Here is a 13,396-nt window from a genome sequence, read left to right as displayed (position 1 = left end):
TTATTTATTTTTAGAAAGAGGGGGAGGGAGAGAAAGGGGGAAACATCAATGTGTGGTTGCCTCCCGAGCGCCCCCTACTGGGGACCTTGCCCACAACCCAGGCCTGTGCCCTGATTGGGAATTAAACCGGCAACCCTTCAGTTTGCAGGCCAGCACTCAATCCACTGAGCCACACCAGCCAGGGTGCAATTTCTTAAATTAAGACAACAGTGATGCTGGGTGCAGCATCAATTAACACTTCCTTCCCTAACTGATTTTTCTGTAGCAAGCATACAACACTGATAGCATTTTGGCCACAGCAGAACAACTTTTAAAATTAGTGTCAATCCTCTCAAATCCTGCTACTGCTTTATCAACTAAGTTTATACAATATTCAATTTTTTATATGTGATATTCTAAATCTTTTGTTGTCACCTGAACAACCTTCACAACTTCTTCACCAGTAGATTCTATCCACAGGAAGGAACTCCTCACCTATTAACCTTTAATCAGGAGACTGAAGCAACTGAGTGAGTCAAATCTTCAGGTTTCACTTCTAGTTCTTTGCTATTTCCAACACATCTGCAATTACTGCCCCCACTTAAGTCTAAAACCTGAACGTCATCCATGGGGGTTAGAATCAACTTCCTCCAAACTGTTCTTAAAGGCATCTAGAATGCTGAATCCTTTCCAGAAGGTTTTCAATTTACTTTGCCCAGATCCATCAGAGTTACTATGTATGGCAGCTACAGTCTTACAAAATGTATTTCTTAAATATTAAGATGTGAAAGTCAAAATTACTCCTTGGACTGCAGAATGGACGTGTGACAGCAAGCATGATAACAACATTAATTTCATTGGACATCTCCATCAGAGCTCTTGGGTGCCCTGGTGCATTGTTAGTAATATTCTGAAAGCAATCTTTTTTTCCCCCCCTGAGCAGTAGGTCTCAACAGTGGGCTGAAAATATTCAGTAAACCATGCTATAAATAGATATGCTGTCATCCAGACTTTTGTTGTTCCACTAATTAATTTTTTGAGAGAGAGAGAAATATCAATTTGTTGTTCCACTTAGTTATGCATTCATTGGTTGGTTCTTGTATGTGCCCTGACCAGGAATCAAACCCACAACATTGGCATATCAAGACTATGCTCTAACCAACTGAGATATCCAGCCAGAGCTGCATCCAGGTTTTGTTCCATTTATGCAGCAAGGCAGAGTAGATTTGACGTAACTGTTAAGGGCCCTAGGATTTTCAGAATGGTAAATGAGCAATGGCTTTAACAAAAAGTAACAAGTTGCACTAGCCTCTAACAAGAGAGTCAGCCTGTCCTTTGAGGATTTGACAACATGCATTGACTTCTCCTCTCTATGAAAGTCCTAGATAGCATCTTCTTTCATTATAAGGCTATTTGCACTGGAAATCTGTTTAGTGTAGCCACCTTCATTAATTATCTTAGCTAGATCTTCTGGATAACTTGCTGCTTCACTTTGCATTTTTATGTCACAGAAACAGCTTAGTTTCTTGAACTTCATGAACCAACCTCTGCTTGCTTCAAACTTTTCTTCTGCAGCTTCCTAACATCTCTCAGCCTTCACAAAATTGGAAAGAATTAGGGCCTTGCCTCGGATTAGGCTTTGGCTTAAGAGAATGTTGTGGCTGGTTTGATCTTCTATCCAAACCACTTAAACTTTCTCGGTATCAGCAATAAGACTGTTTTTGCTTTCTTATCATTTGTTCTCAAGAACTATCCTTTGCATTTACAACTTGGCTAAGTATTTGGTGCAAGAAGCCTAACTTTTGGCTTGTCTTAGTTTTGGGCTTTGGATATGCCTTCTTCACTAAGTTTAATCATCTCTAGCTTTTGATTTAAAGTAGGAGACCTAACCCTAGCTTGTGTGGCTCAGCAGATTGAGCACCGGCCCGCTCAATGGTGGTGGTTCGATTTCCAGTGCAGGGCACATGTTTGGGTTGCAGGCCAGGCCCCCAGCAGGGGGCACGTGAGATGCAACCAAACACTGAAGTTTCTCTCCCTCTCTCCCCGCTTCCTCTCCCTAAAAATAAATAAATGTTTTTTAAATCTTAAAAAAAAATGAAGTGAAAGACCTGTGACTCTTTCTTTCACTTGAACACTTAAGAGGTCATTGTAGGGTTATTAATTAACCTAATTTCAATATTGTTGTGTCTTAGGGAAAGGGAGACCTGAGGGGGTGTTGGGGGTCGAGAGAGGGAGGGAGAAACAGCTGGTGGATGGAGCAGTCAGAACACACACAACCTTTACCGATTAAGTTCTCCTTCTTATATGGGTGTCATTTGGGTGCCCCAAAACAATTACAACAGTAACATTAAAGGTCACTGATGACAGAGCGCCATAACAAATTAACAATAATAAAAGAGTTTGCAGTATTGTGAGAATTACCAAAATGAGACACAGTGACATGAAGTGAGAAAATGCTGTTGGAAAAATGCCTCTCACTAGATTCGTGATCCTGGGTCTCAGTCTCTTTGGCTCAATTGGGCAATAGTGACCCTGGCAGATTTCAAGTGCTCAGTAAATACTCATGTAGTCTGCACCTTCCTTGTTGCATAATGTTACACAGACACGTCATAAAAGTTCTTAAAATGCAGCAAGCCTTCCAAAAACCCATCCTCCAGCACCGTTACTTGTCTCGTTTGCACTCCGGTCTCATCCATATGTACTGCTATCCCGCACTTGTAGAATTTTGTGTCCTGCTGCTCTCTAAATGTTAGCTATATTACAGCACTGAGTCCTCTCCCGTGGCCTCCTCTGTAAACACTCAGCTAATTAGTGCAAAAGGAAGAGGCTCGTGGGTAGGAGGCTGTTCATGGAAAGAGCTCCGAACCAGTGAGCACCTACAATGAGAGCTTCAGAAGAACGTGCTCTAAGGCTGAGCCTCCTACAAAGGCCTGCAAGGGGAGGAAGCCCAACTCCAGCTTGTCCTTTAAACTTTTTTTAACTTATTGATTTTAGACAGAGGAAGGAGGCAGGGGTGGGGGGGTGCAGAGAGAAGCGCTAACCCGTTCCTCCACTGACACACCCATTGGTTGCCTCATGTATGTGCCCTGACCAGAGATAAAACCTGCAACCTTGGTGTATTGGGACACTGCTCTCACCAACTGAGCTACCAGCACTAGGGCTCCAACTTGTCCTTTACAGCCGGAGCCCTGGTTGTTATGGCTCGGGGGACTGAGCACTGGCCTGCAAACTGAAAAGTCACTGGTTCTGGGTCACAGGCCAGGTCCCCAGTTGGGGACAGGCAAGAGGCAGCCTATCGGTGTTTCTCTCCCTCTCTTTCTCCCACCCTTCAAATTAATTAATTAATTAATTAAATCTTTCAAAAAAGCACCCCACATCGGGAGGGACAGGCATGGAGCTGCCCGGAACACTGCAGCCAGGAGCTCAGCAGGCAGGGTCTCAGTCCCTGGGGCTGCCAACTCCACACCCAGGGCCACTCGAGCATCCCCACGCACAATGGAATGATAGCCATTAAAAACAAAAACAAAAAACAACAACAAAAAAAGCCACAATGAAATCTTGCTATTTGCAACAACATGGTTGGACCTAGAGGACATTATATATGTGAAATAAGTCAAGACAGAGAAGGAGAAACACTGTATAGTTTCACTGATGTGTGAAATCTAAAAAATAAAACCAACAAAACAGACTCATAGATACAGAGCACAAACTGATGGTTGCCAGAGGGGAAGGGAGGGAGGAAAGGCAAAAAAGGTGAAGGGGAGTAAGAGGTACAAATTTCCAGTTATAAAATCATTTCGCAGGGATGTGATGTACAGCAGAGAATATAGTCAACATCAAAACAACCTTTGCACAGTTGTCAGATGGTTATGAGACTTTATTGTGATCACTGTTAGGTATATAAATGTCAAGTAACTATGCTGTATACCTTCAACTAACATAATATTGCATATTAACTGTATTTTAATTTAAAGTAAGTTAGCATTACCCTGGCCAGTGTGGCTCAGTTGGTTGGACCGTCGACCTGTAAACCAGAAGGCTGTGGGTTCAATTCCCAGGCAGGTTTGCGGGTGTGGTCCCCAGTAGAAGCCTGTGCAAGAGGCAACTGATCGATGTTTCTCTCCCACATTAATGTTTCTCTCCCTCTCCCTCCCTCCCTTCCCCTCTCTCTAAAAATCAATAAGCATGTCCTCAGACCAGGATAAAAATAATAATACAGAAATTAAAGTTAGCATCACCAATAAGGCAACAAATTGACTTTTTTTAAAAAAAAATTATTTATTTTTAGAGAAAAGGGAAGGGAGGGAGAGAAATATCAATGCCCAAGAGATATATCAATCTCTTGCCTCTCAGATGCCCCCAACCAGGGACTTGGGCTGCAACCCAAACATGTGCCCTGACCAGGAATCTAGCCAACGACCCTTCAGTTCACAGGTTGGGGTTCAATCTACTGAGGCACAACGGCCAGGGTGGAACAAACTGACTTAATGTGATATAAGGAAAAGGACACAACATCCCACACATAGTTTTCTTTCCAAAAATGTTTAACATGAATTGAACGATTAAACGTTATACTAATTTAGACTGTGGACATCCTACAAAACAACCGGCCAGGAATCATCAAAAATGCAATGCCATAGAACACAAAAAGGCCAGGCAACTATTGTGGTTTGAGGAGACTGAAGGGACATGATGCCAAATTGGACCCTGGACAACTGCCAAAAAAAAAAAAAAAAAAAAAAGGCTGGAGAAATCCAAACATGAACTGCCTATTAGAAAAAATAATCCTATCTGTTATAGTTCTTGTATATGTGATTATGGTATTATGGTTGTATAGAATGTCTTTGTTTTTAGTTGATACATGATGAGTATTTAGGTGTGAAATGTCACATCTACAACTGCCTACAGCTTCACCCCCTTCTCCCCCCACCAACACACAAACATGAGGTAAAGCAAGTGTGGCAAAATGTTAAAAGTTAGTTCTTCTAGGTGAGGACTATATAGTTCCTCATGGCATTATGTATTTTTTTTTCAACTTTTCCAATGGTTTCAGAGAGCGTAACACCAACATAGTTCTGTGGGATTTTTCTCCATCCCACATGATGTCTCTAAAATGAACCCAGGATAATGTGTGTAGCTGAGGTTCATTCAGTCACTGTTGCATTATATTTCATTGTGTGTCTGTATCTGTAACTTATCCATATTTCCTTTGATGTGCATTTTTGGTTATCTTTTGGCTATTATAATCAGTGCTGCTTTCAAGCTTTTTCCAAACCATCAATGTTCTTACAGCCTCAGATCCTTCAGAAAGGAGGTTAAGCATTAATGGGGTTACACCAGAAAATCCTTCCCTCAGCGACCAGGACTGGCTGCAAGACTGTTTCCTGTTGACCTGCTACTCTGCCATGCTGGTCTGACTCAGGGTGTTCTCTCCAGTCAGACAGGTTATCGACCCTATGCTTTCCGTTTTGGGGGATTGCTCTCAAAATACAAGCTTTGGGAAGGTAGGAGCCACAACTGATTTGCTCACCAAACACCAAATACCATGACGAGCACATGGTTAGCATCAAATACCATACATAGCACACTGTCAGTGCTCAGGAAAACAAAAACAAAACTGAAAACAAAACAGTTAACTAAACGAATGAACAAATGAATACCAGCGATCAGGCACGCATCTCTACTTAACGGGGTGCACATTATTCTCTAAGATTGCTGTACAGTCATGAACTTCATTCTTAAGACTTTTTAAGATTTTATTTATTTATTTTTAGAGATGGGAAGGGAGAGAGAAAGGAAGGGAGAGAAACATCAATGTGTGGTTGCCTCTCATGTGCCCCCTACAGGTGACCTGGCCCGCGACCCACGTGTGTGCCCTAGGCTGGGAATCAAACCAGTGACCCTTTGGTTCACAGACCGGCACTCAATCCATCGAGCCACACCAGCCAGGGCATCATTCTTAGACATATTTCTAGGTGCTGACACTAGCTGTGTATTTGCTACTTACATTAGCTATGTACATTGTCTGTCACGTTAAGGCATCTTATTGTCAGGCATGTAGATGGTTCCCAATTTGTTTTGCAACCACAAATAGTACTTCTATGAACGTTTTTTTCTCTTCAGGATTAATGCCTTATGAATTCCCAAAAGTGGAACTATGAAGTCGAAGTCTACGAAGTCTTAACATATCTAGTTTCTGACATATTGTCTAAGACTGAATCCTGAAAGCCTCACCCAATTTATAGCACCCCAGTCGCACATACTGGCTCTCTTGTAGCTCTGCCAAGATTAAGTTTTCTGTTTTTACAAGTTTAATTATGTATTTAAAGAAAGTTACATCTTTAACTTGTAGTGATCTTTGCACTTTCTTTGTGACAACTTTCTGAGTTTCCTCAAATGTGATCAGCTATAAATTGAAATTAAAATTTTAAATTATAATCCAGTTGTCCAATAACTATAAAAGTAAAGATTCCTTTCTCCCACTAATGTGTTTTTTCTGGTGTGTCTCATATTAACTTCTTGTAACAGCTTAAGTCTACTGGAATTTATTTCAGTCCATTGGAATATGTTCTGTTTATTCAATGCCATATGTTTCTTATGATTGTGACATCATTCTAAAACTCTGGAAGGATGACTCTCCTCACTGCCTTTCTACTACACAGAAAAATTCTCATCACAAGAAAAAAATATTTTGTAACTACGTGAGTGATGGCTATTAACCTGTGGCAACTGTTCTCTAACACAGCATATCAAATCACTATGCTATGCACCTTTAACTAATACAATATGTTAATTATATCTCAATAAAACTGGGGGTGGGGGACTCTTTGGAACACTGTTTGCCTGCTTTTTTTTTTTTTTTAAATAAATATTTACTATGCCCTTACTGGTGTGCCTCAATTTTTGGGCATCGTCCCACAAAGCGAAGCGTCCTAAGTTCAATTTCCCGTCACAGCACATGCCTGGGTTGCAGGTTCGATTCCTGGTCGGGGTGCAAGGCAACCGACCGATGTTTCTGAATGATGTTTCTCTCCCTCTCATTCTCCCTCCCTCCTTCCCCCTTTTCTAAAAATAAATAAATAAATAATCTTAAATAAATAAATGTTTACTGAATGCCACTGTGTCCAAGGTGCTGTGCTGGGACCTGTGCAGGAAGAGAAGGGAGGAAGTGCCCCAGCAGGCGGGTGACAGAGATGAAATGCCAGAGGAGCTCTGGGAAAAAAGACGTGCCTGGGTCACCAGGCAGATCCCCGGCTGGTGCAGGCGTGCGCAGGCGTGCGCGAGGGAATGGACTGACATTTCTCTCCCTTTTTCTCCCTCCCTTCCACTCTCTCTAAAAATAAACAAAACCTTTAAAGAACGTTGGAGTCCCACCGATCCTGTCTCGCTTTCCGTTTCAAAGGACTGAGAGTGAGCAGAAACACTCCCAGCCACGCCCACGCCCACCTCAGTCTACCCTGGAGAGCCTGGCAGCCGTCTCACCTCCCCAACACTTCTCCCTCCCTAAGGCTCCCTGAGGGCTTCGGGGGAGGCTCAGAGCTGGCTTTTTGTTTTCCTAAAAGAGCTCCAAGCCCACCACGGAAGTTTCTCACCACTGAAGTTTCTCACCACTACGTCCCCTTAGAGGTAATCCTGGAGAAATAGCAAGAGACCCTCCCGCTCCTTTCTGGGGTTTATCCATGTATGACATCTGGGTGCTTGTCACTCCTGAGCCCACTTGAGCCCCCGAGGCAGTGATGAGGATCCCATGATGTCCTTCTGCAGAGTCTTGAAGGAACGGGTGGGCACAGCCAGGGAGCAGAGGGGAAGGGCATCCCAGGTAGGGGGACCACTGCGTGCAAAGGCCTGGGGGTGGGGAGACAGAGAAGGTTCAGGGATCATGGAGCAGATCATGCTAAAGAGAACGGGGTGGGGGAGGGGGGAGGTGTGGGGGCTGGTGACCTGGGAAGAACCTGAGGTTCCACAGCTACTGTCTACCAGCACAACTAGAGTTGTAGGGGCAGAATGCAGAGTCCGAGGAACCGAGGCAGGGGAGCGGCAGGGCTGAGGCAGAGAGCAAAGCCTTGGGGGGGGGGGGCTGCATAGTCAAGGGGCTAGTGAGAGGGGACTGAGAGGTCCAAAGAACAGGAAAGCAGCTATCCACTGGAGTTCCATAAGGGCCCATGGTCAAGTTCAGGGAGCCAACCCCATCGGGGGCTGCTCGATGCTGGCAGGTTTCCGGGGCCACGGATGCCTTCATCCAGTCTGCCCGGTGACTGACACCACCGGTAACTGAGGAGTACTCGGGATGTGCAGGACCCAGAGTGAGTTCCAAGAGCTGCTCCACCAGTGCGATGGCCCGCCCCGCCCAGATTCACAGGATCCCGTCACGGGAAGGTGCGCCCCCCCCACCTCGTGAAGGACGAAATAGGAAGAGACACTTCCCCACAGCAATGCCCAGGCCCTCCAAGGGCAGGGCCCCCACTGGAGGAACAGGGGGAGGCGGACTCCAAAGACCAGGACCCGGTCATCCCCGCTCTCAGCACTGCGCAGGCTCCGTAAACATCCACTGACTGAAGGAAGAGATGCATCCCTGGCCTCGGGGAAGCTGGGTGCTGGGCTGGCGCTCGCTCCTCCCCCGTCAGGCCCCTTCAGTCACTCACTTGTCCATGGCCTCCTCAAGGCGGGCACCTCACATACCTTGAGGACACTTAGCAAGGCTTGGACCCTGCCTCTGGACCCACTGAACAGGGGAGAGAGAAGCGCTCGTACAGCCGGAGTGTAACAGGGCTGCCCCCTCTACGCTCCCCTGGAGTTCCTCTCAGGAGGACACAGCAAGAGATGCTTGAGAGGGCTTAGAGCTACAGGGAAACCCATAAAGCAGAATTCTCCGGTCTTTCCTAGCACACACCCTCACTGCGCTTAATTTCACAGGCGCAGCAGCCACGCCTGGGTTCGAATCCTACCGCTACCACTTTCAAGTGGCGGGGTGGTGGTGGTGGTGGTCATGGTCTTGAGCAAATAACTTCCCATCTCAGATCTGCTGCCGGGCGCCCGACGGGTGGTAACGCCCTCCTGGGCGGGGAGAGATGGGAGGGCCCTGCCTGTGAGCCAGCCGGGCTCCTGGTCAGTGCTTAAATTAGTGGCCAATCCAAATAAGTGCCCTTCTGAGAATTTCAAAATACTTCTAAGTCATCTCACCAGCCCAAATCACTCTACCATGAAGGCATCAGAAAGCCAAGGATTCTCTAGTGCGAACAAACAGGGGCCCAGACCGGGACTTCCTCCTCCCCTGCCCGCACCCTCCCCTTGCCCAGGTGGACCCCAGGGGGCCAGGGGGCAGGGAAGGATGCCAGCACCAACCATAGCTCAGGTGGGCAGCACCCCCTCCCTGGCAGCTCACAGAAGGTGAGGGGGTTGGAACAAGGAAGACAGACTGCTGGGGGGAGGGGCTGCAGGAGATTTGTTGGGCTGACTCTAGCAGTACCAGCAGGTACCTGATGCCTTTCCAAAGGCATCCCCCTCCCTGTCCTCTAGACAGAGGAATCTGTCCTCACAGGAAGACATCCCAGGTCTCCTCACTCCTCAACCTGCATCCCTGGGGCTCCCAGCAACTCTCTTTCCAATCTGCACCTCATTGCCCTGCTCAGAAACCTGCAGGGATTCTCTAGGGTCCCCCACTGTCAGCTGGGAAGTCGCTCCCTCATTCTGGTTTCTTTAATTCAAGGTTCCCCCCCAAACCCATGCCACTCAGGAACTCTTCTCCCCAGCCCAGCAAGCTTCCACATAACCTCCAGAACAGCCCAGCCCACCTTCCTGGCCTCGTCCCCTCTGCTCCCTTCCCTGCCTCTGCAAAGCCTGGTCCCACCCAGCCTCCCTCCAGAGAGCCTTGCTGAACCTTTGCCCCACAGTTTCTCCAGCCTCCAGACATTAAGTAGCCACAGTTCCAAATTTTCACTTACTAGTTATGTGACCCAAAGTAAATGATGAAACTCCTTTTTGTCTCCATTTTCTTATCTGCAAAATGGGCCCAACAATACCTACTTCCTTGGGTTATTAGCAGAATTAAATGAGAAACTGCACATAAAGAATTCAGCATGGCTCCAGCCTTGAGCAGGCACCCGGCCAACGGAATCCCGCTTCCCCACCCTGTTTAGTATGTCACGTTTCATTCTTCAACATTTTCTTTTCTCCAAGAACGCATCTTACATTCTTCTGCACCTTCCGTCCTCCTCAAGTATTTGGCTCTGCACTGAACAGTGAATGCTGTTCAAGCACGCAAGCATTTACCCCTGATTGGTGTGGCTCGGTGGGGTGGGCATCCTCCCCGAAAGGCAAGAGGTCATCGGTTTGATCCCTGGTCAGGACACATGCCTGGATTGCAGGTTTGGTCCTCAGTCAGGGCACACGCAAGTGCGAGAGGCAACCAATCAATGTTTCTCTCCCTCTTTTTCTCCCTCCCTTCCCCTCTTCTCTAAAAATAAATTAATAAAATATTTTCTTAAAGTGCAGTCATTTGACAAGTTAACAAAGAGGTCTTCCAGTCACACGCATTGGGGGACATCCACGGAGGTGGAGAAAGGATGTGTCTGCCAGCCCTCACCAGGGGGACGCCGGTGCTGCTGCACCAAGGGGCTCCGCAGGCACTCCATCCTCTCAGCCCCCTGGAAGCCCCCACAAGTACCCCTGTCCCCAGCGTAAGTTCCACCCCAGCAGCAGCGGCCAGCCAAGCCGAATCCTAGCTCCCACAATCACTTCCTGGGGTTATTTGGGTCCTGGTGCAGCTGAATTCTTCCCAGTGCCCACCTAATTCATCAGGTACTGCGGGATGAGGAAGGAATTCAGCCTCAAGGAGCAGCATTCTGGACAGAGGGAACAATGATGTGCAGAGGGACAGGACCTGCAACTTCACCCTCCTCTTCCTTAACTACTGCTACGGAGACCAGGACACCCCACCCCGCCCCTAAGCTTCTTCAGTGGGGGCAACGATCCCTGCAATGCCACTGGGAAGTGGGGGCTACAATACAAGGGCAGGGACACAGCCCGAGGGAGAGCAAGGTCTGGGAGGAGACCAGGAGGCAGAAGGGGCACTCCAGGTGACCTCCCTTACAGGGCCTCTCGCTAGACACTCCCAGGTCCCTCTGTCAAAAGGTCCACTACAGGGAGAAAGGCCGAGTCAGCTCTCTGGCCATGACTCTCCCAGGGCCTGGCTTTAAAATGTGCTCTGGGACTCTGGAAAGGCCTTGCTCCTCCTCCATCGCCCGCCCCCACCCCCGACCCCCGGCCTTCTGGGTTCCTTCACAGAGGAGCCAGACACAGACAGGGGGCAGGAGGCAGGGGCAGCCAGTGCACCCTGACCTGCAGGGGCTGGGGAGTTAAGGACCTGGGTGGTGTTGGTCCACATTCAACTCCAGGTGGGTCTGAAATTCAGCAGGGATGAGGGGCTCTGCTTGGTGTGAACAGAGTCACCCTGACCTCCACCTCTCCCATCAGCACAGTGGGGGCAGATATGTGTTTGGGTAAGGAAAGTCGCACTCGGTGTGTGGGCCAACCCAGCAAGCACTGGCCATGGGGCATAAAATTGCAAACACTGCACTGACTGTCCCTCTCACTCACCCCCATCCCCAAATTAAACATAAAGCAAGCAGAGCTGGGCTCAGCACTGGGCTGTAATTACTGCACTCCCTGGCAGTTCGAGCTTTGACTCATGTAAGTCCCCCAGAAAGTGGATCTTTCCTTTTAACGCTCAGAGTCTTGGTGAGGTCTTTCCCCACACCTCATTGTCACCCTTGAGAAACAATAGCAGAAAGAGAAGGTACAGCTTAAGATTTTTGGTTTTTGTTAGTTGGGTTTTTGCATCTTTAGCAGCTCTTTGGCCGTCCAAGATCTGTCTACTCTGGAGCGGTGCCAGTTTGGTCAGAGGCGCCCCCCCCGCCCCGCCGCCCCCACACACAGACACACACGCTCTGTCCAGCCTGTTGCTACGGCCTGTGGCACAAAACTGGCCCACACAGCTCTGTTCAAGCAGTGAGGATGCTGCATGCCACAAGCTGCCCTTAAAGATCAAGTGTGGAAAAGAAAATTATAAACACCCGAGATTCCAGGAAGGCACACAAGTTTTTACGAATCACTACAAAACAATCATAACGCATCAGTCCTGGGGAGAAGCAAGAAGACCGGACTGGAGTCTACTGGATGGAGCCTTAGGTTCCTGCAGGCGCGCCGCGCAGGTCCCGGAGCCGGGTGGTCCGGGAAGGCCGGCGCAGGGGTCCTCCCGGAGCCCTCCCTCTTCCTCCGAAGCTGTTCGAGACCCCCGGGTTCCCCTCCCCCGCTGCCCGCCACATCTGGTTCCACTCAGGTCCTCCCCCACCTCCAGGCGCGCTCCTCCCCCTCTCCTCCCCGCTTTCAGAAAAGCGGAGACAATTTTTAAAAACTCGGTGTCTCTCTCTCTCTCTCTCTCTCTCTCTCTCTCTCTCTCTCTCTCACACACACACACACACACACACACACACACACACACACACACACACACGGTGGGGGGAAAGGAGGGAAACGTCGAGAAGAGAGGCCCGCTTCCTGGCGTTTCCCCCGCCGGGGCCCCGAAGTTGGCAAAGTTGGCAGCGCCTTACCCGGGAGGGCGACGGTGTCCCCGGGGGGGCCGGGGCGGCCCAAGTGCAGACCCCCGAGAAGCAGGACGCAGCGCAGCAGGTGATGAAGCCAGGGTGCTGGGGCCGGCCGGTGGGGCCCCATGCCCGCGGCGCACCGATCGGGGGACGCAGGGACCTTGGGCGCACGGGCGCGGAGCGCTGTGGCAGCCGGGCGCTGGGCTGTGATGACCGCCCGCAAAGGGCTGCGTCTTCCTCCGGGTTGGGACGAAGTGATGCCTCCCGGGGAGAGGAGGCGAGGAGAGGAGGGAAGGAGGCAGGCCGGGCGGAGGGAGGGCGGGGGGAGGAGCGCAGAACCCGGGAGGAGGGTGCGAGGGGCAGAGGGGAAGGGAAGCGGGCAGCTTGGGAGGGGAGGGGGAGGCGTGGGGCCGGGGCTTAAGAGCGCCGAGGGAAAAAGGGAGGGGAGGCGGAGAGGAGGATCTGCGGGGTCGAGGAGGGCCCCGGCATGCGCGCTCTCCTGCTCTCTCGGTTTCCCTCTCTCCTTCTTTGCCTTGCCTTCCCTCTCTTCTCCGCCCGGGCCCGGAGCCCCAGACGCTGCGTCACAGCTCCCCGGCTGGCGCGGGCTGGGAAGCAACTGCAAAACTTTCCGCACACTTCGCGGCGTGGCCGGACGTGGACTGCGAGGCCCGGCTGGGCGGGGGCAGGGGCGGGGGAGCGGGCGCACTGCTGACCCGGGCGGCCACACTCGGGCCGCTGGCGCCCCCTCTATCCAGCCTTCTTTCCGCCGACCTCTTTAGCCACAGAGCATCCGCTACCTTCACTCCTGAGAGGAT

At 49.6% G+C, this 13,396-nt stretch overlaps 1 protein-coding gene across 1 annotated transcript in view; it reads right to left on the bottom strand.

The window, feature by feature from the left end:
* Positions 1-12,813, bottom strand: part of MRC2 (mannose receptor C type 2) — a 51,629-nt gene extending 38,816 nt beyond the window's left edge. Inside the window, exon 1 of the mRNA XM_054574906.1 lies at positions 12,588-12,813. Coding sequence (XP_054430881.1) covers positions 12,588-12,708 — 121 coding nt within the window. The 5' untranslated portion in view covers positions 12,709-12,813. The remainder of the gene's footprint in view (positions 1-12,587) is intronic.
* Positions 12,814-13,396: the final 583 nt, after the last annotated feature.

Source organism: Pteronotus mesoamericanus, unplaced genomic scaffold (assembly GCF_021234165.1).
Source record: "Pteronotus mesoamericanus isolate MK-2021 breed Mesoamerican mustached bat unplaced genomic scaffold, CSHL_Meso_final contig_269, whole genome shotgun sequence".
Lineage (NCBI taxonomy): Eukaryota > Metazoa > Chordata > Mammalia > Chiroptera > Mormoopidae > Pteronotus > Pteronotus mesoamericanus.
Note: the sequence above shows the minus strand (reverse complement) of the source record. Positions and strands in the feature narration are given on the sequence as shown.